A 27,843-nucleotide genomic window follows, 5' to 3' on the forward strand; every position below is an offset into this window, starting at 1 on the left:
GAACTGACTCAGAATGTACCAAAAAGATAATATAAAAACATGACTGACGAGTGATAATAGAAAATACACTGCTTACCATAACTGTGTACTGTCCCGTTAGTGCTAGAAAAGTGACAGTGCAACACGCAGTTGGCGGAAACATGATATAGTACCTAATAATAATATTTTCATGGACGTAGCCTAAATTAAATAAGTATGCTCTACAAGTAACGACGTGTAACATCTTTGCTTGACCATAGTCAAATATGGTACAAATAAATAATGAAACTCAACACGATGAATTTAAGAAGTTGCAGTTCAAATCAGTTTAACATTTCCAAGGGAGGTAAAAAAAAATAATTCACCGGAAATGTCGGGACCAGTAACGTGGTCATTAATCTTCAGTTTTTGGTTCGGTTCAAAATCTTGTTCTAAATCATGGGATAAAACATTTACACTGACATTTTCAAAAGAAACTAAAAACCATGGGATTGTTTGAAATGAATATATCTTCATTTTGCCATTAAGGATACAAAACACGAGATCAGGAGTGAGAAATCCAAGTTTATCTCACAAGTTTGACGTGATTTTTTGGTATGTATATTGACTGTGTCAAATCAACAACATTTTTCAAAAGGCATTGGATCCCATCGAAGATTGATTTCATGATACCAGGACTTAATTTCACAAACAGCGTTCTACCAGTTCTCAATATCGAGTCGCTGATTATTATTACTGCTGAAAGTCATAATGCGAAGTTTTTGCGAAAACACTTGACTTACCTTAGGTTGATACATAACGGTAACATTCAAATATGTTGTTGACCCGAACGCTAACAGGACGGACATAAATTTGAACAGTACAAACAAATCACAAATAACACAGTAGGGCTAAATAATGAGTTCGAAGGATTCAAATTCTAAATGGTTGCTTTAAGATTTAAAATTGGGAAAACTACATGTGCCCCATAAACTTAATTGTCGCATTTTCCCCTTCTAGATGAATGATTTCACAAAACATTGCAGAATTTCCAAAAACGCACTAATTCACACATGACAGACCTACCATTTTCTCTGCAGTTACTACTAAAACAATGGTCTAATTATATGTACTCCGTCATAATTGACAAATTATTCCCATGATTTCAGCACCTGACAGTTTACTTACGCTACCTATGTAACATAACCGAATAATTTCGGACCAAATGATCAAAGCTATTCGTATAAGCATGATGCTCCTATTTTGTTTAACTGTCAACGGTTCTTGATTGCTTAGTATTTGTATATTAATACCTTACAATAAATCCGCAAATTTTAGTTTTCTAGAAAGATTGTTGCGGAATTTTCCCTGTATTTTGTGGTTTCCGGTCAATTATTTCTTGCACAGTTTTAAAAGTTATATTAAAAAACATACCAGGATCAGACATGTATACAAAACCGTATGAGCTTTCTTTGGCGTCATCTATTAAATTCGAGGTAGATGACATAATAAAACGGGAATGAGATTCCTCAAGATGAAAGTTCTTAAATGTGGTAAAGTTCATTGGAAAGTGAAGTCACTCCACAACGAAACTGAAATACTCTTTTTACGGCCAGTTCAGAAAAACAGGATAAAGTGGCAAAAAGAACGACTGGATCAATGTGAAATGTCAGCAATTCCATAAACGATCCACCGCGAATGTTACTTTGCTCCGTAGAACCCACGCAACACCAGGAAAAACGCGTAACTGTCAGTTCATTAAAGAGCAAAAAGTTCATCATATGGATATCAATGAACAACTACTTAAGACCGCATTTGCCTGATCTGTAACATTACGCTGTTTTTCGTGACATGATATCTGGAATGTTATGAATGATTACATTCTCCTCCACATTTCGATACAAAAGGTTAACAGTTATTTACTTCTCCAGAAAATGTTCCTACCACTGTATTACATCTAGTCGTCCTATTAGTGTGCATATTCATAGGGCCAGAAGATTAGGCGATGCTTTCGTGACTGTATAGCAAGACATCTTAAGCATGCAACTTTCCTTCCGTTTCATTGCTTATTCTCTCTTTCCTTCACTTCAGATGTTTACTTTTATGCTTGGAAGCTTCTTAATTGCTTGACCTTCCAGCTATTTTTATGGCTAGTCAAATTCATATAAAAGACAACAATACATGTGAAAATCCCTCCTTCTTCTTAAAGGGAAACATCTACCTAGCTGCTTATCCGCTCCCTACAATTATCACGCGTTTGGATTACACTGCCCCTTAGCAACGCTCATTTCTGTCATTAAAAATTACACAGCCCAAGTTCTGGAACCTTTTTCACTATCTCTTCCATTTATTCGTTCATAACCGAAGACTGTTTGGTCATTAAGCAGCTCATCCTCAGTTCGTCTAGGATGCAGCTATTAATGTGTCTATGATGTTGAACTATTTAGTTCAATTTCGGCATTTGGTTGGATCGTCGAAAATCATTTAACCAACACATTTTCATGGCTTGCTCGAAGTTTTTAGGAAGTTTGAGTAGTGTACCTCGATATTACTCACAGCCACAAATTCCCATCTTCGATTCGATGTACAATGGAATTACACGGAAATATTTTTGACAATAAATATTTTCTTACAATCCATTTTTTATAATCATCTCTCAGTAACAATGTTACTGGAGAGGTATTTCAGTCTACTTATTTGATCAAAAAGCTATTAGGCTTCTAACACATGCTGGCATTAAATTCGGTTATATGAGTCACTTACTGATTTGTTACATGACAATGACGGTTTATGGGTTACCTAAAAATAAGACGACTATAATAATAGAAATCTGCAATTTTGAATGATGTATGCTTATTACCCTCATTCAGGAAGTCCCTTCCAAATCTAATCGCTTACTACTTCCTTGTAACCAGCAATTATATACTTTGGTGCCATATCAAGAACTTTTTTCCGCAGTGATGTCTATTGTAAAGATTATAATCTGAAGCTTATTATATGTACGACGAATTTTAAAACAACGGTCCCTTCTTTCTCCATCTATTTATTCTTCTTCAAGTTTAGAATATTCTGAAAGTACAGTAGCGACGATTTCATTGCTATGGTTATGTTTCGTAAGGTTTTGGCTGTTTCAAATGATTATGGATCATCTAAATGAATTCACTTTCAGATTTTTCCCGAACTTTCTCACTTTTCATGCCAGTTAAAGATTTAACTCCTATTCTCCCATTTTCTGTAGCTCCTATCTCTAACACATTCTTTCTTATGTGCTAGCCGTACCTTCTTCTAAACTTCATTGATCGTTGCTGTAGAATCCAACCATATAATAGCGTTGCGGTGGCTCTTTCTAAGCTATGAAAAGTCATTACGGACAAGAAAGTCGCAGTAATAAGTTGTGAGAGGTATGCGTTTGGATACAGAGGAAATGCTTTGATTCCTTTCATGATTGGACTAGCATTACAATCATAATCTATACTACCATGATACATCCTGTGTCTCAGGAATTTATTGATAATTTTGATAGTTGGAATATGAAATGTGCAAAGCCCCTTCAATAGACCAGAGAACACCAGTATCCTGACGGATGACCTATCCATCACTCTAGCTCTACCACTTCATATTAAGCACAGGAACAGAAATGTTACATATCTTGTAAATATTTTGAAGAGGAATGCATTGAATGTTCCATAAAAAGAGTGCAAAGGAAGCAATGGTCAAACAATATCTGCTTTAATGCAACTTCAGTTGAGCTTCAGTGCAGATTGTTATGTGTTAATCTATTATTCATTTTTTCCATATTTAGGGTTAATTGATGTCTACAACAAGTGCTGGCGCTAAATTTGTCAGCTTGCACAATTATCAAGGGCAGGCAAAAAGAAAGGACAAATCACAGAATAGTGTTGTTGAAGCAGATAGCAATAGTTCAGTTCAAAATGATTCCACTAACTCAATTGATCATAGTGGATACTATACGGGTAAGTCATGCCTTCAGCTTCTATTAATATAGTTTGTGATTTAAACTGCTACCAATTACTGTGAGAAGAAAATGATTACATTAGATATACTCGGAATTTAGAAGTACAATCGGTTTCTAAACTTCTATTTCGAATTTCTGTGGGAAATATAAACCTTGTTATAACACTTCCAAATACGTTCTTGAAGTTTTAGCAAAACATGATTCGCCAATGCATCCAAGCACATCAGGGGAAGTATACAATCGTCGTCAAATGCTAAGAAACATATATTCCGCGAAACTGTCCGCTCCAGCAACATCTACCACATATCGCCTTAAACCGCCATCCTTCCCTCTCTTACCACTAAAACTGTTGGAAAAACGACCACTCCATGGTATACTTCTTTCCAAAACCTGTTTTACTATTATCTAAATTGCATCTCTTTTCGCCAGGATAGCTATAATAGTATAACAATTCTATAACAGTCCCATCTTTTCCACACTTCCACATTGATGGAGGGCTAGTATAATGTTGTAGCATTGTCGGGATGCAGCAGTACCGAAATGGTGAAGAATTTTAAAATGAATAACTTGTTCTTTGCAGTATCATCACAATTCGATCAAGGTAGAACGGCGCAGCAAGAACAAATCGATAATTTGCGAGAAGAGCTATACGGAATAAAGCGAGTAAGTGAGCTAACCTACAATCAACAACTCATATATAGCCAGAGTGACATAGGAAAATTCGTGGAAAATATGAGAAAGTGGGGTTTTACATTTAATATCGCTGATGTTCTTCAAAAATTATGCACTTTGAAGGCATTAATTCAAAAAGATTATGGCTGTATCAGAAAAACTGTGGGATTAAACTGCGAGGATTAGATATGTATATATAATATTGTCATTGGAAATTTGTGTCAGGAATGCTCATCAATTAATCTTTTTTCCTCGGCATAAATTTATTGATATTTCAGAATCACGCTGCTATGTTAAAAGAAAATGTTGTATTAAAAACGCGTTTAAAACGTTCAAGTAACGAAATAGTAAAGAAAGATCGTCAATTGCAGAATTTGTTGTTCATTCAGGTGTGCTATTCACCCAGTCTCGCATTGCTTTATGAGCTTCTATCCTATCAACCTCGTAATTTTCTTAATGAATCCGTGAACTTGTCTTTGTCAAACTACTTTACTTTTATATTCATAGCCATCTTTTGGGCACTTGAGATATTCAGTATTGTTATAGTTTAGTCTAAAGGTTCATCCGTTGACCAGCGAGGAAACATGCTAGCAATGAAGCAGAAAATTCTAATGCTGGAATCGCTTCTGAAAGAAAAGACCAACGAAATAAGGTTTTCATTGTTTTGTGTTTAGCGCTCAGTTTCAACGTAATGAAGTATTTATTTGAAGAGTGTGTATTTCGTGACTATGATTTCAGTCGATTGAAACATGATCGTGAAGCAATAAGGATATCAGATCTGGAACATATTGCAGCTCTCCAAGCAGAATGCAACAATTTGAAACGTTATCTCACCTATTTCACTCCTCCACTCAGGCCAGCAATACCTTTGCTTTTTTATTATTTCTAAAAATATCTATCATTTGTTGGATTTTGTATGACAAACATTTATAATTCGTATCAGACCATGAAAATTTACTTACTTATCTCTTTTCAGCAAAATACGGGCTGATGTGCGACGTTTCCCGAAAAGACAAAGAACAGTTACTGAAAGCGATAGTGCTAGAAAACTGAAGGAAGCAGTCAACTTTCTGGAAAAAGAAAATGATAGGATGCGTACAAAACTACAAATTTTCTTTAGCTGCTCAAGTTGTTCACCTGATGGTAAGCCTGAGTTAAAATTTGATGGGATTGCACATTAAAATGCCAGTTTAATTATGTGGCGCTATGAATGCACTCTACCAATTTTTCTGTTCATTCATGCATATACGATCATGAAGAATTTTACCAAAGATGAGAATTCGGAATTTTTAATATGGATAGATCGGACTATGATTTCTAAATGTTCGAAAAACTTTGCATATTTTTTTGTGTCCTTCTGGCTTTCTTATTCAAGTACATGAAGCATATGCAGTCGGAGAGAAACCTGAGGATTTATTTTGAAAAATAAGTAATTCTGCTTGAATTAATTTGGGAACTAATGTATCGTCATTAATCTTTTTCACGCAAAGTCATGTGCGTTTTTTGAATCCCTTTGTTTCTTTCACTCTTGGATGCGTTTTAAAATACTGTTTAACTACCTAACTTTTCGACATTCATTAGCCACAATAACAATAAAATCTAAAATGTCGCAGATATAGTGGTGTTTGGGAAGTATTTGATGTATGATATGGATTAGAGAATAGGATTTGTTATGTTATATAGAATTTGCTGACGGAGATCAAAGAAAGTTTTTTCAGCGCAAGAGGCGCCACCAAGTTTTTCGTAGCATATATATTGTTTTTTACTTGGCACAGAGTAATGTGTTTTACAAATCATTGATCGCAATTATTTAGTTATATTGTAAGAAGGTATTCTGTTTTAAATTATTTATTTTGTCCTAGTATTTGTTCATAATTTGTGTTTACTAAGTTACCTGTTCGTTGCGCAGATATCTCCTTCCTTCTCAGTTTTGGCAAAATCTTCCTCTAAAATGATGATAAAACTGGATTTGATTCTATTTATTTTAATACCGTCTACGAAGTTACTTTAGATCGATAACTTGTTTTCCGGGAAATCGTGAATAGAATGATCCGGAATTTGTGTTCGAGGAAAGTTTTCTATGAGACAGATAAAGTTTGTAAAGAAGAGATTTTTCGTTCAGAGAAATGAGAAAATTTCAGTCCAAAGGGAAAAATAAGTTGACAAAGAACGACAGAAAAACAACCGTAGAGCTAGAAATGGACGATCCAGGCAAAAGAATACTTTGTCATTGTTCGACCAAAAAGCGAAACATGAATTCAAAAAAATGTTTAGTTTCAAACTCCAACCTATGAACTTCATAAACTTTATTCAGGAACTCTATTCCGAGTTTACTTTAAAAATTCTTGCAGTGTTATCTTCATTTGAGCGTGAGGAACTTATTGCGTTGATTGTTCATCTGAAAAATGAACTACGAAAGAAAGATAGGCGGAAAAACAATTGTAATACCAAGGGTGGACGGTCCAGGGAGGAGGATACTTCACCAGTGTGCGACCAGAAATTAGTGCCAGTGAAGCATGAATTCGAAAAGTCTGTAAAACAGCTGAAGACTAAGAAGTAAGTGAAAATTTTAAATTTCTTTTCCAGAAAGATTAGGTCTAACTGTTGCATTTGTCTGAACATTTTTATGAAGTGACGAGAGTAGCCGAAACTAACATTTATTTATTTATAGTATGACGGAAGATTAAACAAAAAAATATGAATCTCTCTGAGGATGGTTTTGCAGTCTGCCTTATTGATTTTTACCTTTTATGTCTTATTTAGAATTAGTTATAAAAAGTAGAAATTAGAAGTGGAGCAATTATTCAATATTTCAGTAAACTGACAGTACTGAGTAATGGAACTGAAAAAGAGCTGAGAGCAAAAATAATAAAAATTTGTGCTGATGATGAGGTACAGAGAACAACAGTAAGTACAGTGAAAATGACAGAATCGCCAAAAGTTGCGGCATCGGTTGAAAAATCGGAACCAAATGCTGATGATTGCGAAAGTGGTGATAATTCTGCAAGGTTTAACCATAACTGACCAAATCTTTCATTCTCTTTTAAGCTGATATTTTACAGTGCTTCCAAAAACTTGAAAAGACATCATATTTTCAAAAGCTTACTATATCCTATATATATATTTATCAATCATCTGAAATTAACAAAATCTAGTTAATAATTCATTCCAGTACACAACTCGAAATAACGGTTGGCACAAAAATAGGAAATTTAACCGAAGGACAAGCATATTCATTCGGTGGAACAGAAAATGTGTTGGGACGGCCAGAAGATGAAGACAGAGTATCTGAACAAAAGGAACATGTATCTGAAACAATGCAAAGAAAATGGGAAAAATATGAAGATAGTGAAGATCGAGCTGATGAACATCCAATGGTTGAGGATAATAAAGATGAATGTATAGAAATATCCAACGATGTTGCAGATGATAAATTTATAAAAGGGAACGTAAATGATTGTAGTGAAGTTCAAGAATGTAGTGAGGAAGAGGAGCCTACAAGTGATACACAACAACAACTGGAAAAGATGACATCCATGAAGAAAATAGGACAAGAGGATGAAATAAGATTCGGAAATGCGGAAAGAGGAAAACTGAAAAAAAATGAGGTGGGCAAATTTGCAAATGACAGTTTTAAGTCATTAAAAGTAGTTTAAAAAAACATAATGATTTGAGTTTTCTCTGTTGATCACATTCAAGTGAACACATTTTATTTATACATTCTATGAATAGTAAACATAGAACATAATTTTTAAAATAGGTTCTTCTTCCTAGGGAAAGGCGGAGATTGTTCATTGAAAACATTTACCACTAAAGAGTGTACTATTTCAGGTTACGTCTAATTTCGTCTCCCGATCGATATTACGAACAACGTCAGCGCATCTGAAACGTTTAGAACTTTTAATTGCTAAAACCAGTTCCTGTTCATCGTCCCCATGATGCTCTATTTTTGACTGTACCGCAAATGGAAGAAATCATTTTGATGGCGTCGGTAAAGATAGCGATAATCAATCATATCAATTATAGTATATCTGTAGTTAATTATTGAGAGTATGAATATTTTTACTGAATTCGGTGCATTTTAGCTGATTGCTAACAATATTATCTGGAGATTTGATTGCGGATATCAAACTCGAAATTTTCATCTGCCATATCAGGGCATATTTTTGTAGAAATAGTCCTACGAAACATTGCAATTATATATCATGAATTAGAGTTTGCAAATTTAGGTGAAGACAACGACTAAAGTGTGGTTTTAGTGTCTATTCATATCGATTTCATTGTTTACGTGTAGTTGGCTTGGCTATGAAAACTTCGGTGGGAAAAGCCAGTGGGGAAAGAAAATATTCCAACCACCGATTAATTAATTAACGATTGAACAAAACAAAACGAAGCACTTCTACTAACATTTCCTGCTACTTATGTATGATATTTAGTCATACCGTCACTGAAAAGAATTCTGGATTAAGTCATCAGTAAATTTTTGAGTCTACTAGCTTATGACTAGTTTCGAACTGATTCTGATCACAATAACACCTTGAAATCAATTATTTCCAAAGTCGGAAGTTAATGCCAACAAATTCGACACTTCACTACGGTTGTTGTTTTGGGAATTTATAGGCACAGTCGGATTTTAATAAATTCTGATTTCATTTGAATGCTTCATTTCACATCTAACCCATTTTAACCTGTAACTTTAAACGGTAAGAAATATCCTTCATTCTGGAATTCAGAAAATTAATTGATTAGAAGAGCTGGAAAAGCGTGCCTATCAATTACTACAGACTATTATACTTCTGAAGTGTTTTTAATGACAAAAAAAATCTAGTTAATATCATTCGAAGTTATTTTATTAGTTATGCCAGAAATTTAAGCATTACCGTATCTACTGTGTTCAGACTATATATTTCCCAAATTGTGTATTTTCAGTTAGTTTATACAGGGTGTTTGTAGATAAAACATTCAAATCCTGACCTACTTTTATGGAATTTTCGGTTTAGAATATTTTCAAGAAAATATTTAATAAGAGACAACAATTGGCTCATGAATTGTGGGTGGCAACTAAAAATACTTTTCAATTGCTGCTATCATTTCTGTAAAAAATTTATTGCTTAAGGAAAGTTGTATTGACAAATTTTATCGTGCTCTATAAAAGTTATTGGTGCCATGGTTTGGTGTCTCATCTTCCAGTGTGACACGCTTTTCATTCCGAGATGCTGAGTTTTTCTCTTACCAGACGAGAGTAGGAAATTGAGCCAAAAAATTGCAGCTAGAAAACTGGACTTGTATAAACTTTGAACAAAAAGTATGAAGTACTGCCTAGTTAGTTACACTACTGTCTTTTTGTTTCATATAGATTTGCGTACTTATGAAGTCCTTGGAACGACTAAATGAATACTTATCGTTAAATCCTGGGATTCTTCAGCAACAACAACAATGTATTTCTTCTAGTTCATCATTTTTAGAGGACTGTATGCTATAATTTTTCGAACTTTGACTATTTCGAAGTTCCCTATTTTTAAATGCGTTTAGCACCAGAAAATGAAACGTTAGGGAAACTGACATTCCCTTATGGGTCTCGTAAATTACTATTATAATTTATCATTTTTCCAAACAAAGAATGATGGAAATGTTCTAACAGCGGCAAAGCAGAAACTTCTATGTCTGGTACGATCTACTGGATTCACTTAGTACGCGTGATTTTTGTCCTTAGAAATGCTCCTTGAGAGATAATATCAGAAAACACGCATTGCAAAGCTTGTAATCTATTACGCGCTTAGACTCTCTAATTTTATGTATTTGAAGGGTTCTCTATGAATGGAACATTACGGTAAGTGATGAGTGGTCGTTCTATTTTCATGTAAACCTACATTAAAAAACTGATGAAAACAACAAAACTAATTTTGGAACGAAATGAAAGAAAAGATCAGAGTTTAATCGTTTAATAAAGGAAACATAGAAATGAGAACAATAAAATGTCCTCGAAACGGCAAACAGGTAAATCTTGTGAAATGTTGAAGAAAAATTGAAAAATTAGTTGAAGAATCTGAAATTAAAGCTTGAAAAAGCAACGTGTCATCTCATATCACCGTTCTTACATGTGATGAGGGTTGTCAAAGAAGATTATTTATGATCTGCATATACATAACTTCGCACGGAAAAAATAAAACTAAAAATTGCAAGAAATGCGAGGCACGTTTTTCTCCTCTTATTTTCAGATATTAAAAAATGCTTTAGGATTTCATTAAAAGTCATTCTAGACCTTTGGTGTTATACTTTTTGGAAATCGAAAACAAATGATGGGAAAAAAGCTTCAAAGTCATTACACCGGGACGGTTAAAAAACGACTTGGAAATGTATATAACAAGGCTTTGATTAATTTGCATGGAAGTTCTTTCATCGAAGTGTTACTTTTGTCGGTATTTCATACAATCAAAATAGTTGTAAGGCTGGCTTCAAAAGTTTTAAATCACAAAGTATAGAGTATGCGATACAGCGAAACAATATTCTGAGGAATTCAGCTGCAAGAAAGAATGGAATGTTGGTGACAAACCAGCAAACGACAGCCACACATGATTTAGTTTCGCTGCAAGTTATAATTTATTTCACGGTATCTCATTTCTTCCTTCACAAGGACTGCAACCTTCATAATATTTAGCGGAACAGTGTTCCACGTAATCTTTCCCTGCAAAAATATACAGATGATGGAAGTATGTGAAATATTCCAATTAATTTGAATCTTGCAGCTCTTTAATTTTCTCAAATTAGTGTCTAGGAATGTCAGGAAGAGAAATTTACAACTAATTTTGTTAAATACGTAGTTCACTTTCCCGTGCAATCTTCTGCGATAGAAAAAAAAAAAGAAAACTAGCCAGTGTTGTCTTGTTTAACGTCTTTTGTTTCGTTTCTCTTCTTTAGCGTAATCAAATTTTTTATATCAGTCTTTTCATTAAGCCTCCTTATTCGCTTCCGAAATAGAGATTTCCCAAGTTCAGTGATGTTCTGTGGCTTAAGATAATCTGTTTATTATTTTATAGTCTTTTACCCAATAACTTGATCCGAAATGTTGTGGCCAAAAAACTATAAGCCAATTTGTGTACATTTAAATTACCTGATAATTTTCACACAAAATAAAATAACCATCACGGAATTCAGAATAAAAGCTCAGCACGCTAATAAAGTCTTTCTTATTTGCCAAAATGCCAGGCAACTAATCATACAAGAAAAACATGGACAAATCTGTTCTTTCTATCGCACTTTTCTGTTATTTATGTTTGTAAAACCAATTCATAACCATTTACTAGCAAACTGTCGGAGTTAAAGCTTCTTCAGAGTTAGATTTATGATGCTTCATGACACTCGAGATACTTTCGTGTAAATGAAATTCGAGAAATTTAAAATCTATACCGGAGGACGAAATTTGATCAATGGTTCTGTCCGATTTATATAAAAGTCCTTTAAGTCCTTATCCAACTTCGGACTGATTCTAAATAAATCACATCAAATTTAAATTTAAAGCTTTAAATTAATAGCAAATACTGAACGCAGGTATTCCTGCATTAACTAGAATACTGTTCAAATAAATTTTTCCGAATTATTTTTATTATTGGCCTATAACATAAAAAAAAAAAAAAACCTCTGCCAGGTAATCCCTGCGTCAGTCATCATGAAATTGCACTGGGTAGGCATCACCAGCCTCATTATATTCCAAAAGGGACTTAGCAGTATCGAATTATGGATTCGATATATTGGTCTTATCATTACTTCCTGCAACGATAGATTACCTATTTTGTTCGTCATCTATTGCACTATAATGAAGTTCATACAGATTTTCTGCCTTTAAATTTCGTAAGATCGTCTTAGAAGACATAGTTCCAGACGTCTCGCGAGATACATACCATCAAATGCATTCAAACATTCACCACTTGAATATGAAAGCCGTCAGTTAAGCTTACCATAAACAAATTACCTCCAATACCATGACAGCGCGCATTATATTTTGTTTTTAAACAAAGGAAATAGCATTCTACGATCCTGAAATATAACAAATTAGACATGGAATTATACTACTATCCTATATTCGAAATTTGCAACATGTTAGAACGTATCGCTCAATATTCAGCAGAAGGCTCTCTTTGTCACATGACCATATATGAACAATGCGTCAGTCAAACATTACTAGCAGTATGGTTATCGTTTAATCCCGAGAAGGAAAACAGTAAATAGTCTTGAAATAAAGTAGTCACTGCTCACAAATAAACCGAAAGTAGGCACTTCATACTGTTTGTTCACCGGTAATATATTAAGAGTTATGTAGAGAGAATTTCGTTTATCAACCTAGTGGAAATCTATCTCTGTTATGGATTTGTTAACCGGAAAGAGGCTGCAATGATAGGATTAACCAATTAATCCATACCTCGAGAAACAGTGATAGTTTATAATGAATACATATACAAACACAAAAACTGACGAGCAAGCTTCAGAAGTAATTTTACGAAGGAAGCCGATATTAACGCGTGGCGGTGCGCCATTTTCTTCGGTACGGAAAAAAGTGGTGGATTGCATTATCAAATGAATGAACCAGCCAGCCATCAATTTATGAGCTTTACATTTCTCTTCACAGTCTGCAAAATTTTGACATAACTCTCACTAAATCAAGCAAACACATTTCAAGAAACTGGCGGCGAAATTGACCACTTTATTGAATCAACGAAAATTCAATAATGAAATATCGAACCTTTAGTAACAACCTGTGCATGTAGATCCATACATTCCATCAAGTCCCGGAAGGCTTCAATAAATTTTAAAAATAAATAAAGCAATACATGAATGATGAAACAAATAGATAAGGCGAGTGTTTTCAGAAATGACACGTTGGTACCTATTTGATAACTTTATGGAAGACCTATAAATCAAAAATATTCTGGGAAAAATAACCGGCAGGATGTTCGACGCACATATACTTAAAGCCATCCATAAATAAGGGAAACAAATAATTTGGCTGACACTTCTTTATACGATCCATACATTCATATACTTCGCGAAATTTCCTAAAATAATTTCTGGACAATTTCAAAAAGAAAAATGTGATTCATTTTTATAGTTCTTACAAGTAGTTAATCTCTTACTCGCACGTATTCACTAAACGTTCGTAGTTGTTCCCAGAAACAAAACTTGCGCGTAGCGTAAGGAGGAGAGGTTTCAAACAGCCTGAAATGAGTATACAAAATTGATGCAAAGTAAAAAAGTAATAAAAGTAAAGGAATGCATTTGGAAGAAATACATTTATTTTACCTTCTGCGCAATTTGGATGAAACTCAGGCACTCTTGCAAGATCACTGATTGAATACTTTTCTGAATCTAAATGAGTTTAACAAATTCTTATTTTCTCCTGCAAAAACTACTTGTTGTTCAATCAGGTAAAACAATCCCTGTGCATATCATTGCACTGATCACTCAAAACAACAAATTCATTCACCGTTTACTCCTTGTTGTATAACGATAGGTATCAGAAGAAATAAGGCAACATTATGAATATACATCTCTATCATTTCTTCTCTTTTACCTGTTTAGACTTCTCCTAAAATAAAAACAATATACGCACTTTTCTCAATAACTTGCCCTCTATTATGGCTCTATAATTAGGAACTGATGTGCTTTTGACACTTATGATCCACTCCTCAAAACACTGGTGTAAAATATAATACAAGGCAGAAGGCGATGACAGCGGAATCCAGCGTTCCTGATATCTTCGCGTCTCCTAAGTCTACTATTCAAACACAGAAACTCAATGATGCATACTGACGATTGTTACAAGATGATACGTAGTTGATCCATATTTTACTAATTGTTTGGAAAAATTCTAACAAATTGTGAAAAATCTCTAGGGAAAGGTTAAGCTTTATGGGCATGAAATCGATGATTTGAACCTGAGGCAGTTAATTAACAATGAACCGATTGATCAATGATGAACATATAACAGTAAGCAGGTTAAATACTAACCGCCATTATTATATTCCGAAATATTCTTTATAACGATATCTATGGGGCAGGAATTGGTAGATCTTGTTTTAACGCTTACTGCATCGTGGATCATGGAGGAAGTAACTTGATGGATACCAACTTACTCAGGGAGCAAAACTTCACCAACTTAGTGGATGTTTCGGGAAGATATATGCAACTATATGATACTCAAACCCTCCATATGCAACTAACCACTGACCGTCAATTAAACTATTTATTTATTGTTTTGCAACTTTCTTATTTTATTTTTTGTTAAATCATCACTGTCTTCTGACATTTCAGTATGAGAATAAATTAATGTATGCGATATCAGGAATATGATTGTGGGTTATTGATCCGCATATACGTGCCATAACTGTTTTACTTCCATATTGCAATCTGGTGTTTATACCCATACTTTCTATAGGAGAAAAAACTGATTATCCGGTCTTCTCGTTACAACAGATACATTATACTGCGTGAGCAACGCTTCTGAGCATCAACGCTGATAAGCTTTTCTTTTAAAAGTATGTGTTGAAGTACAAATCATGAAGAGACAGTACCAAAGGAAGGAGTGAGGGAGGGAGTAGTTAATAACGATCTGTTAGAATAGCAATAATATGTTGATAAACGGTGGATTAATTAGCTTTCTTACTGAACGGAAAGAAAAACAATTAATGTATATGTGAAGCAAATGCACTGTACAGATATGTGGGACTTAGATGCTAACAATTCATGTAAAGAAAAGTGAAGAAGTCCACACTGAATCAACATGCAATGAGAAGAGTAAACATGAATCGACCACTTCATAAAGGTCAACATCTGAGAGAATTTGCTTCGCTGTTATGCGTACTGTTTACAAGTTTTAAGAATACTGCATGTCTAAATTGTATGAACGCGTCCAGTCGGCATACGAGAAAGGACAGTAAAATATGGGGAACAATATTTTTGTACACTGTTTATACCTACAGTATTAGGAAGTCTTTTTTTATATTTACAATGAGGGTAAGAAGGCATCCAACAACAATCCATGATTGGAAAGAAGATCCTGCATAAATCAATCAATCTAGAGGATCTTCAAAACACTACCAAAAGCATTAGCTGTAACTAACAAAAAGATTTAAATCTTGGTAATACTACTTTGCTCCATTGTTTTCCAGATATTTAGGGCTTTTTTAGCATTTCCAGATTGAACTGGTGAAATTTCTAGATCACGACGATATCGGCATCCCATTTGGTCATTTTTTTCTTTATTCACTCGTGTTTCTAACTGCAGTTTAAGCCAACCGAAACTGAAGTTCTCCTGGTCCTTTAAGTCAACTATCTGCAATAGTATTTAATCTGCGGTATCTCATTGAAAAATAATGGTAAAACAAGCTAGTATATTCTTATTATTGTGATAAATAAGCATCCTTTTTTCTAGAAATTAGTGAAGGCAGAAAATTAGATACATAATGCAATCGAAATAATCAGTTTTACATCCAGAATGTCGTATAAACTGGTTATTCAGTTATGTGTCTAACATCATCTAAGTAATATAGATTTTGGGGATTCGTAAAAGGTAAGAAATCTCGTTTGAATCGGGAAAAAATCCGAAAGGAACAAACCGAAATACTACACTGAGATTTATCCCTTTGGTCGCTGAGAACGGCATGATCATCAACAGCTTTTTGGCATGTACGTATCGATCTTTTTTCTTTATCCTCAGCCAAATTTATTTCTGATTTCATTCTTACCAGCAAATTTCTCGAGCAACTATTTTTCCGAGAAACTTTTCGTTTTACTGCGTCATACATTAGAGTTTTATAGCTGGGGAAAACTTTTACTGATTCCTGAATACATGATACGGTATCCTGAATCAAGTGCATTGCTCCATCTATTGAATTCGATAACTTATTTTGTTCGGAAGCTATAGTTTCTCCGTTGTTGAGGGCAGAACTGGTAATCTCTATCTCTGATCCGTTTTTGTCTTGTGGCTTCTTTATTTTCGATTCTCCTAAGGTTTTTTTCTGATCTGAAATTCCTGCAGCTTTTGAAGGTTTTTTGGAAGTGATGCACTGTAATAGTTCGTCAGCATGAATCTCCTCAGTGTGCTTCGTCGTAGTTGTCAAGTCTACTGAAAGCGACTGTAAAACTGAGATTGGTTTTTGAATTTCACTTTTGTTTTCTTCGACGGATTTCATCTGCTTTGCTTTGTAAGGTAAATGAGAGCTGCCAGGTGTTGCGATCAATTCCGTTAAACCTTTCTTTAGTTTTTCGACACTTTTTTTCATCTTTTTTTTACCAGAAAGATCGTGATGTTCAATAAATTCTCGAGAATCTCCCAATTGAACCAGATTCTGTGCAGCATCCTTAATATTAGGATTTCTGTCAACAATTTCAGCCTTATTTTTCTTTCGCTTAGGTACGTTTTGATTGTTTGCATTTCCCGTAACTTCTTTCTTTGCAGCACATCTTTCTTCTGAAAGACGTAACTCTGGAAATAAAGCCCTCTTTTCATTGACAGCTTCATTTTTTTTGTCACTATTGCTTTTCGTATTATTTGGCTGTTTCACTGTCGCACTCAAGGAATTCAATGAAGAATCATTCTGTAATTCGTTCAGTTTCATCCAACTTTTTGTTTTTCTACTTATGATGCTCGAATCACACTGAATCGGTGTCTTCTGCGATGTCAACAAAGCGTGAATTTGCACTGCCTTGACCAGCATAACACTTCCCGCTGGCTTTTCAACCCCTTCCACCATTTCCTGATTTCTCGTAAATCCCATCGTGTCTTTTTTCTGGTTCTTTGTTTCACTTCGTACATGGCTAGTTTTTGCTACCGGTATGGCATGAGTATTTCGCTCTGCTGTTGTCTGATCAATTTTTTTGATGGGTCTTAATTCTAAAGGCACTAAACTCGAGACAGTGATCTTTTTCCTTGACCAATCTGTTCCTTTCTTAGCATTTAATGCCGGATTTATTTCCATTTTTTTTGTTCCCGTTAGGCTCATCCCTTCAATTTCCACTTTATCTTGTTCGACAATATTTACTCTTTGATTCGGAAAGCTCTTACTGCCTTCCTCTTGCTTTACAGCTGCAATCTCGTTCGTGTCAACTTGCTTTCGATCTGCAGAACCACGTCGATGAAGTTCAATCAAATTTTTCATCCGTTTCTTTTCTTCTTCCGGTGCTCGATAAAGCTTTACACAGCTGCTATCATTTTCATGAGTTACAACTAATGATGATTTTCTGGATGAAGACTTCTCCACATCTCGGAACGTTCTTACTGGACGAGAAGGTCGGCGCTCGAAATGCCTTCTCTCCTGTTCAGCTTTTTCACTAAACAGTGACAAAATAGCGGCTACAGAACTGCCTTTTTTATTGATTTCACTAAGCTTATTTACTGAATTGATGTGACGTGTGGATTCTTGCGCTGTTCGATTATCAGAAGATGAAACGCAATATTTTTTTGGTCCCTCTTCTGTTGTCGCCTCATTCTTATTTGTCTGGACTGATTCGGAAATCAGAGGACGTAGGTAAGCACTTTCCGCAGCAAATATGGGTTTTGAAAATTCAACGAAAGAAGCAGTAGGCTTGGTCGTTTCCAGTGTGATGCATACTTCACACATCACTGGAATAAATTTTTTTGAATCACTTACTTCACCGTATCCAGAAACTGTCTCAGCGGACTTTTTCATTTGCCTTCCTAATCCGTCGGATGCAGTTTTTAAGTGCTTGGAAACCTTTTTCGGCTTACAAGATATTTCGTCTGATTTCTCATTGTTTTTCTCTTTGTGTTTCTTTGCTCCCTTTTTCGTCTTTCCCTCATCAGTTGGTTTTGGCTTCTTCCTCCCCTCGTCAATTGCGCTTGGTTTTGGTTTCTTCTTCGGAATCTCGCTGCTTAACTTCTTTTCCTGTAAATGATCTTTTTGATCAGTTGCTAACAAACTGTCTCAAAACGTATTTCTGCGGAGAAACAAAAAGTTTACCTCAGGATGCTTTGTTGCAATTACTGGCTCCGCTCTGGAAGTGTCGAAAGTCTCCTTTACCGCAGCAGAAATTTCATTTAACGCTTTCTTCGTTTTCACATCATCCTTCGCTGGTTCTGCTATTACGGAAGCGCTGGCTTTTGATTCCGCACAGCTCCCCATAATATTTCCTATTGAAGCAGGAAGACTGTCATATATTTCGGAGATAGCAGCAGGTACTTTTCGTCTTCCGAAGCTCATCAGTGTTTGTCGTTTGAATCGAATCAAAAAAACCAGTGCCCAAGTTGCTTTCTGAAAATATTGCAGCAGCAAATGCAGCAGGAAATATGGACGAACTGGAAGTTTTTGTGAGGATTGTCATAACCAGTTATCTTCTTATTCAAATTCAACTGCTTAACATACTAGTGAACAACCAAACAAAAAACAAAAAAGGAATATTTCCTTGTGATTTCTTTATTGTCGAGTAAAATAAACTTGCAGGATAAGATATGTACTTTATTATGACAAAAAAGCTAAAGAAAGGATGATACTGCATCCAATTTAAACAGTTTATAGGATCCCATGAAACCGAAAGATATGAAAATCGAGTTGCTTCCTCATGACAACAGAACTTTATCTCGGAGGAGAATGCAATGTTTCTTGATGATCAGTTTCTCATTATCATGTGTCAGATTTTTATACAATTCTGACAACAGCAAACATTCCACTTTAATATCTTTTTAAATCCTTTCTCGACCAACAAAGTATAAAGAGGAAATAACTGTTGCTTACTCTAAAACGTTTATTTTTGAGATATGACTTCAATCCCTCCTTCGATAGCGGAGTACCATTGTTCGGTTGATTTAATATCAAATCATTTGCCGCTTTTGTTCGACTACCAACAATCCATGGATGACTTAAGCAATCCTCCGGAAGCATCCTTTGCCTGTTGTTATATTTGAATATAAATAAACAACATTACAGGTATTTGTCAAAGCAGCATTTAACAGTGTCCCTAACTCCGAAAGACCCAATAAAAACCAAAGCAAACTTCTGGTCCATTATAAGAAGTTTGGATATGAAATCTTTGGCAGCGTCGGAAATGCCTTCGAATGCTTCGTCGTCGAACTCCCATTCTCCTTTTTCGACAGCTACATAAGTATCACCCAAAGTTTCGCCCAAAAATGGTGAAATGCCTGATAACCTGCAATACGTTTGTTTAATGTCAATTGAAAAACTAGGTTCTAACTGTATTGGATGCAAAGGATTTAAAGTGAATGATGCCATATTATTCAATAAATAATGAAAAGAAGTACAGTAACGAAGATTTCAGCGCTCAAACACATATGCTAGGTTATGAAGAATAACATTTCAGTCTAACAAAATATAAGTGATGACGCCAATGCTCCACATGTCGGTGTAGAAATCGATAGGTTCAAATTTGATCACTTCCGGAGCGACGAACTCCGGCGTCCCAGCCATAAATAATAAATTCGACGAACCGTCATAAAATTGTGCAAGTCCAAAATCAATGAGTTTTATACGGTTACCCGTTTGTGAAACACACATGATATTTTCCGGCTACAATCATTATTTGCTATTAACAGATATCAGATATTACATATTTAACAAGTATAAAAAAGACTAACACTCCTCATTTGTAGTACTTATTATGACCAATGCCTAGTTCTGGATATGCATCAAAGGGAGTGTCACAATGAAATCAGGTTCACTATGGTTACAAACTCCCACTTGCGTAACTGTTTTTGAATATTAGATTTTCCGCTAAATATTTCAAATGTAGAATCTCACAAAACATTATTTTTAATCAGATGACAGTTAAAATATGCCAAGAAATAACCTTTATATCGAGATGAACAATATTTTTGCTATGAATATAGCTAACTGCTTCACATAACTGACAAACAATCATTACAACGGCCAGCTCTGTTAGAATATAGTTCTCGTCAACAACCCGATCAAATAATTCACCGCCAATTACTCTAAACTCGTATAAATTACTGAAAGTTATGAGGATGGAGAATGAGATGATAAGCAGATAACAGCAATAAACTTACATCTCCATAATTAGTACAACATCGTTGTCAGGTGTGGCGAAAGCATCGTAGATTTGCGCTATTCTGGGATGTCTTAATGTCGTCATAATAGCTACCTAAACTGTTTTATAAATCAACATACAAGAGAAAGTTTAGCCCATCTTCAAACTTAACTTACCAACAATCAACAAACCTCCCGTTCCACTTTCTCTCGATCTGCATCACGTTTTATTTTGATACGTTTTGCTGCGAGCACAAGTCCTGTTGCTTTTTCACGGCACCGATACACTTTCCCAAACTTTCCCCTTAACAAGCGCTCTTCTGATGAAGTATGATAAGACACAATATTTGAGAGGTTTCATTCGACCAAAAAAGTTTCAGGACACCCTTAACAAATATAAGAACGTCTTAGCCTCCTAAGTTTTCCATACATTTATGTTCTGTTGACAGAAATACAATTTATTAGTTTAGCATCTCAACAACCTACCACTGTGCTTTAATGCTATAATATATCAGAAAAAAACTAACTCTCCAATTTCATCCATACAGTCGTAATATTTCGAAAACTTTTCATTGGCTCGTATCCGAACAATATCCTTGATTTCAAATGGAAGTTGTTCATCATCCACTACAATACAATTGGAAGGGACTTGATAAATTTCATAAAGCGGCACGAGTTTGATGCGAAGAGTTACGTTTTGGTACAACTTTTAGCTTGTCAAGACTAACGTGGTTAATATTTGAACAAGATAAATCAAAGAGAAGTGGGTGATAAGATCTTCTAAACTAACCTCCTTGGTAGTCTGATTCGTCAACCAGTATACGACCTTCATCACTGCTAGTACCCGTTGGTAAGGCTGTGAAAATGACCATTGCTGTCAACTGTATTTAAAAATGCATGTTATGTAAAATACATGTTATGATGTGTGCATCAAAAAGCAATAAAACGATCGATATATGGTTTAACATCAATAAATTACAGCCCTAGAGAAGCTCGTAAAGTACGGAAATTTCTGGATAACTGCATTCAAAAATAAAAGTTAGCTCACTGTTTGAAATTCGAGTGCTGTGGCAAATATTTTTGATGACGATATTTTTCGGGATTCATAAATCAGTGATTGAAATAAAGGACGAAGTTTCGATGAGTAAAAGATTACTTAATAAAGTGTACCTTACTCTTCTTGTCAACACGCCTTACATTCTTTTAATGCTGTCTTCTGGAAATATTTTGAAGTTCGAAGTAATAAAAAACGACACCGTAGATTTAGCAACGGATAACAAATAAATTTCGAGTAATAAGTTTCAGAGTAAATGCTATAAAATGTAGGAAAACTTATTCAAATAGTGAATGAAGAGCTTTCTGCAGAGTTCGAGTTCTCCTGTAGAAAAAAAAAAATTTGCTATATCTTACAAAACACACAAAAATGATGCGCTGCAACAATGGAGTTAAGGTAATAATATTGTAAGAAGAGAATGGGATGGTTTTGGATTAGAAATGTCCATGAAGCTGACGGTAATGATCAAGTTGATTTGATTGCTTTTCAAGAGAGCAATCTGATCGAATATATGCAACAAAATAAAACAATTGCTCGTGTTTCGATGTGTAATAGAGTGCAGTTCGGCTGCAAAAACTCAAAGGAGAAATCTTGAAAAATGTGCAGCTGGTATTGACGGTCGAAGGGTCAGCAACGTTCATCACGTACTCAAATTAAATCATTGCGAGATGGCTTGGGATTTAGGACGTCGTATGTTCAGGAAGATATTAATAGCTGGCTATCAATACACTATCAGTTAGCAGTTAATTGTGAAATTTGGTCATCAAAAGAGAGATGACGGCAAGTCTCATGTTCTAGCTGAAATATTGATTACCAAATCAATCAACACTTATTTTATGTTGTTCAATTCTACAGCATTATATTTTTGGATGCAAAATGGAAAAGTTGTACGACTGAAATTTAAGAAATAATTTCAACATCTATGAGGTTCGTTTGTGAAAGAAGAAGAAAATAAAGCTCATCGTATCGTAAGTAAGCGAATAGGAAATTTTAAATCGAAGAAGTGAGCTCGATTAAAGACGGACGACAAGTTTGTTTCACTTCCGTTCTCAAAGCTTTCAGTTTTTCAGTTCATAAATGCTGCTTTTCCAACATTTATTGCTGCTATCGTGTACTGAATTTTTTATTATGTAGGCCAAATTTTGAGTATCTCAGCATAGCTTAGTAACACGGAAGCGTTTATTTCTTATCTGAATTTAATTTTTGAAAGCCTTCTTAACGTTTCTTCATTCCTCGACAATTTTTAAATAAAGATAAGCAGGAAAGAAAATCACGAAAAGTTGAGAGGGAAAAAATGTTTCAATTTACATAAAAGCGTCCTGAGCAATTGCACAATTCTTAGTGTCATCATAATTGAGTAAATATATTTTGTTCGGAAGATTGCCATTGAAATATTTTAAAATATTTTTATGAAACTAAAGGAGCTGAAAATCTGTAAGGCAAAAGGAAGCCAAGTTTGGGAATGTACCAGACGTAGCAAAAATCACCATAACACGCCTTCAGACCCAGATGGAATAAGAAACAATCATGTTTTATTAGCCTGAAAAAGAAGAAAAAAATAAATTGCATAATGTTAATTTTACGTTTGCAAATGATGAGTGAATAATGGGGATGGAGGAGGTTAAAATCCAGCAATAGTGGATTGAAAGCTTGACTGTAGCTTTAGTGGATTGCATAGTGGATTGCAATAGTGGATTGAAAGCGTGACAAGTAATTACGCATAGTATCGGCTAAAATAGAAAGTTCTGAGCGGGACAGGTAACTAAACAGAATATGGTAACTGTGAACGCGAAAGACGGAGATTGGTCGCGAAAGCTGCGGCTACGCAAGTGGAAGGTGTGCGAAGAGAGGTGCTTAACTCGATTAGAGTGTTAAGAGCATTTAACGGGAAGTTGGTGTTGTATGACAAGCTGGAGCAGTTGTGCGCCGCTAACATACTAACATCTTCTGGAATTTGTCAGATACTATACTATATCCATCCTGCCGTTATCCAAAACATAAATCCCTTGTTGTAGTGCTAATCACTACTTCCTACTCTATACCGCACTACATCCATGCTACACTCAGTTAAAACGTATCTCCATTTAGCATTTCTAAATTTCTTTTATTGTTTTTCAGCATCCAAGCTATTCAATATTTCAATCCCTGCCGCTCGTTTACTGACCGACTGATTATTCTGTTGAATTGATCGAACCAGCTCAATGCTCATTATGTGCATTTTGCAGTATGAAGGATGATATGTCATAGTTATACTGTTAAATATTAGCATTTTCAAAACGACAAAAATGACCCATTGTTGCTTAGTGATAAGCTACCCTTCCATCAATACGATAGCGCTTTCAATACCTAACTTGAATTTCAAAATTAACGCCGAATTGTAGATCGAATGACATTCACTTATTATCGTCATTCAGTAGAGCAACAAAAGAATGGAAAATTAGAGCAAACATTGACTCTAACCAAGTAGTTCGTCGAATGTTATCAATAATAGCTCTTACATATCAGATACGAGAACCCCTGAATTTAGTGATATTCTCATTGATCTATTTCTTGATTACTGAAATGACAGTAATATTGCATTATTCAAACATAGAATAAGCCAATTTATTTTGCGACAATCATTTAAGCATTTCCAGCTTTTGAATCTGTACTTGCTTGCTGGATGTTTATCAATTTCGTTTTCCACACTCTCGCCTCGTTTGCTGTTTCGAAAACAATGATGAAGAATTTCGAACTAAGACTTCATCGTAATATTCAGGATTCTTGTGACAACATCGTCGTATGGTTCTGAATGAAGAAGAAACGGATTTGTCCAAAATTTGCGTGTTCCCAGCTTTTACGACTGGCCACTTGCAGTGTTGGTACATTTCACGCCAGCAGTACTGTAACCTTTCAACGGTCTCACATTACAGCCATTTTAATGAGAGAAATATATTTATTATGGAAAATATTTTAAAAATACAAATGCAAAGTTCGAATGACTGAAATTTTTCGTGGAAGTTATGAATTGTGATAGATGGGAATATATAACAAATAGCCGAAGTAACATATTTGTTAATCTAGCAGACACTTAGGGTGCTAATTTAATAAACACTGAAAGATTAGTGAACTTTAGGTGGCAAAGGAATTTTAAGGTTCAGCTTGTCTTTAAAAATACTGACGAATGACTACTGATACGCTCAGAAGTCCAAGCGGAAAAAGGGTAAGCAATAAGATTTCCATATTAATTTTTAAAATCTATTAAGTGCTGCCATTAATACAACAACTGTGAGATCATTTCTTCCAGAAGTGCTTTCCGCAGACATATTTCAGTGGTCAGTCCGCTAAATCGTTTTCGTCAAAAGTTCCACTAAAAAGTGATGGTAGCAATCGCCTGAGAAGACGAGAAGAATGACTCTCTTCATTCAAAAATCTATTGGCTTGTTTCAAAGTATTTCATGAAAAAAAATCACAAATTCTTGACAATTTCACAAATAAAATTGGTGGTTCTTTCCAGCGTTTCCTTTCGCGCTTCCATCACCTCCTCATGTGTCATCACCACTGAATTTTCGCTATTCAGGTTTGTTCTGTAAATAGCTTCATTTAATATTCCCTTTCCTACAACTCAAAAAAGCCTTCATTTCAAAACATTACTGTTAATAGAGAAAAAAAATTTTTGCTTTAACTTCCAGTAGAGTGGAATGTTTGAAATCAAACTTTCCATTTACGATGGTGCGATATAAACTAACAAAATAGTAATAAGTGAGCAGCCGAAAACTCGCATACCCATTTGATATGCAATGATCAGTTCATGATATATTGACATGTCTGAAAGAAGATAACATTGATTGTAAAAAGAAATCGTTTTCTAAATTACCTGAGTATGTGAATTAAATAAAATAATACGATAAAAGACACCTACCACAATCGTGATTGGATAGGAGATTCGTATTGTGGACTGTTATTCATTATAAATACCTTCATGAATTCGTATTTTTTGTCGTTTAGTCACTTTTATCGTTAGTTTTCCAAAAAGAAAAACACCTCTTTATATTGGTGTTTACATAATTTCGATTGCATTATATTCGAATATTCCATAACAACAACTTTTATACTGCATGCAATATGATACAATGGAAGGCGCAAACTATTGAAAACAAAAATAAGAATCTGAGTTAGAAATCATAAGTTTCATGAAGAGATACAAAACATTCATCAGAGTCAAGCCAGGGGGAAAGGAATAATCTTTGATTATCATTAAATCACCCATTTTGAAATTGCAGTTCAGCCTACTAGCTGCATTTGATATAATTAGCGTTTTCACTCCCTGTAAGAATAATATTTGTAGTGGCATCGCACATTACAAATATATCTACGACACATTCAAACCTTGCTAAATCTTATTGTATATCAATAGTACCTCCTGCTTATTCCTGACTTTCTTTGCAAGTTTTCATTTACCATTGTTCTGATCAAACAAAAAACTTACATACGGAATCATATTTCGAACTGCAGTTGTGAATTTTCATTTTGAACGATAATGGAATATACGACTAACCAGTGCTAAATTCATTCCCTATTCATATGGATGAAATCTATCCTGAATGCAAATAACATATTTTGCGTTTAGATTATTAGATGGAAATAATCGAAATTGCTCTGAGTAAAAACTAACACTTACCGTGTGTGGTATGGGAACCGGGAATCTTAGTGTAGGATAATATTTCTGCTTGTTCAACGCAGTCAGTGTTTCCTAAACTGGAACATATGATACCTATCTTTGGCACTTCTTTTAATTACACCTATTTCCGGATTGAATCTGGTATTTCGGACAAGTCATCATAACTTTCTGGGTTACAAGACATTTAATAAGAGTCAGTTGCAAGATCAAAGGACGCACATTTATAGTCTCTCCTATGAAATATTTGGATAGATGATTCTAAAATATGTATGTTCAAGAAGTTACTTAATCATCTTCTCATTGTCAGATAATTAAACAGTTGTGGACAGTCCCTTGAAAATATGACACTCTGTTTATTCCGAAAAATCATATCCTTAAAAAGAGAACAAAAGTACAGAATTTTAAGCGAAATGCTTGTGAAGCAATGATAAATAAAAAGAGAAAATGACAGCAGCATTAGCAAAAAAGTGATCAGGAAATACAAACTACAAGATTCACTTTAAAAGATGTTGCAAGAGCATAAATGATAGGTAGATAGGATTTCCTGATCAGATGAATTAATGGGACTATCAGTATTCCTTAGTATTAGTAAGTGGAAATCAGATCATACCAAGAGTGAATCTAATAATTAATGTAGTGGAAAGATTGCTATAGGCTCACATGATATTTATTCTCAAGTTCCATTTCTTGTCAGATCAATTCCCCTTCTGTTCAGATACTTTCAGATCATTCATTGCCCACCTGAGATACTTCCGGTAACTTTATACAAAAAAAGGATTCGTTTTAGTTTACTGGCAGGTGCACCTATTTCACTTACGTCTGTGCATCCTGAATTTATAAACTGTTCTCGACAATAAGATATCATCTATATCTTCAAATCAAAATACTATGTTAATGAAATATCGACATCAGTATGTTTTCAAATCTTCCTCAAATAACACTTAATTTTAGTTAAAATTTTTAGAGCACAAAATTATAGATAAGAAATATTCATAGATTGTATGTAATCTAAATTTCCAACTAATAGTAGTGAAGATAAACTAAAAAAAAGATCAAGACAAAGACAATAATAAGCAATATGGTATGAAGTGCTCTTTATAACCGTTTAAATAAACGTTTCGCATGAACCAAGACACCAATCGATCATTTATCGTAATTATCCACCATCCAATCATCTAGATTTTAATCAATCATTTTTTGCTTAGAGACCTCAGAGACATCAATAGATCATTTTTACTTCTTGCTACGATTTTTTATACTTTATATGGCCATAAAACAGAATATATATATAAAAGCAATAGATTGCAAGCATAATCGCCTTTATCCCTTAATTTTGACTCCAGTACCTTATTTTTTCATTGTCGTTTTTACTTGTTCAGTCATTTACTTCTTACTTGATTTAATGACAAAGAATATGCAAAATATATATATATATATATATATATATATATATATATATATATATATATATATATATATATATATATATATATATATATATATATATATATAT

At 34.5% G+C, this 27,843-nt stretch overlaps 6 protein-coding genes across 6 annotated transcripts; 2 read left to right on the plus strand and 4 right to left on the minus strand.

The window, feature by feature from the left end:
* Positions 1 to 2,261: 2,261 nt before the first annotated feature.
* LOAG_03585 (hypothetical protein) lies at positions 2,262 to 3,554 on the minus strand (the record flags this gene model as incomplete). Its single annotated transcript, XM_003139122.1, has 2 exons — positions 2,262 to 2,361; positions 3,238 to 3,554. 2 exons carry the CDS (start codon positions 3,552 to 3,554, stop codon positions 2,262 to 2,264), a joined length of 417 nt encoding a protein of 138 aa, XP_003139170.1.
* Positions 3,555 to 3,769: 215 nt separating this feature from the next.
* Positions 3,770 to 5,787, plus strand: LOAG_03586 (hypothetical protein; the record flags this gene model as incomplete). The annotated part of the gene is made up of 6 exons (XM_003139123.1): positions 3,770 to 3,932; positions 4,126 to 4,305; positions 4,515 to 4,597; positions 4,885 to 4,995; positions 5,158 to 5,258; positions 5,583 to 5,787. The coding sequence occupies 6 exons, from the start codon at positions 3,770 to 3,772 to the stop codon at positions 5,785 to 5,787; spliced, it is 843 nt and encodes a 280-aa protein (XP_003139171.1).
* Positions 5,788 to 6,804: 1,017 nt separating this feature from the next.
* On the plus strand, positions 6,805 to 8,545 carry LOAG_03587 (hypothetical protein; the record flags this gene model as incomplete). The annotated part of the gene is made up of 5 exons (XM_003139124.1): positions 6,805 to 6,838; positions 6,958 to 7,162; positions 7,423 to 7,614; positions 7,779 to 8,214; positions 8,438 to 8,545. 5 exons carry the CDS (start codon positions 6,805 to 6,807, stop codon positions 8,543 to 8,545), a joined length of 975 nt encoding a protein of 324 aa, XP_003139172.1.
* Positions 8,546 to 12,516: 3,971 nt separating this feature from the next.
* On the minus strand, positions 12,517 to 14,702 carry LOAG_03588 (hypothetical protein; the record flags this gene model as incomplete). The annotated part of the gene is made up of 6 exons (XM_003139125.1): positions 12,517 to 12,640; positions 13,065 to 13,230; positions 13,544 to 13,656; positions 13,735 to 13,816; positions 13,901 to 13,966; positions 14,609 to 14,702. The coding sequence occupies 6 exons, from the start codon at positions 14,700 to 14,702 to the stop codon at positions 12,517 to 12,519; spliced, it is 645 nt and encodes a 214-aa protein (XP_003139173.1).
* Positions 14,703 to 15,466: 764 nt separating this feature from the next.
* Positions 15,467 to 21,488, minus strand: LOAG_03589 (CAMK/MLCK protein kinase; the record flags this gene model as incomplete). The annotated part of the gene is made up of 11 exons (XM_020446364.1): positions 15,467 to 15,932; positions 16,216 to 18,504; positions 18,580 to 18,870; positions 19,351 to 19,504; positions 19,610 to 19,762; positions 19,940 to 20,139; positions 20,420 to 20,561; positions 20,637 to 20,731; positions 20,809 to 20,920; positions 21,144 to 21,243; positions 21,407 to 21,488. 11 exons carry the CDS (start codon positions 21,486 to 21,488, stop codon positions 15,729 to 15,731), a joined length of 3,822 nt encoding a protein of 1,273 aa, XP_020303282.1. The 3' UTR covers positions 15,467 to 15,728.
* A 3,630-nt stretch (positions 21,489 to 25,118) lies between these two features.
* On the minus strand, positions 25,119 to 25,475 carry LOAG_03590 (hypothetical protein; the record flags this gene model as incomplete). Its single annotated transcript, XM_003139127.2, has 2 exons — positions 25,119 to 25,236; positions 25,399 to 25,475. 2 exons carry the CDS (start codon positions 25,473 to 25,475, stop codon positions 25,119 to 25,121), a joined length of 195 nt encoding a protein of 64 aa, XP_003139175.1.
* Between the last annotated feature and the right edge of the window lie 2,368 nt (positions 25,476 to 27,843).

Source organism: Loa loa (genome assembly GCF_000183805.2).
Source record: "Loa loa unplaced genomic scaffold supercont3.27, whole genome shotgun sequence".
NCBI classification, from domain to species: Eukaryota; Metazoa; Nematoda; class Chromadorea; order Rhabditida; family Onchocercidae; genus Loa; species Loa loa.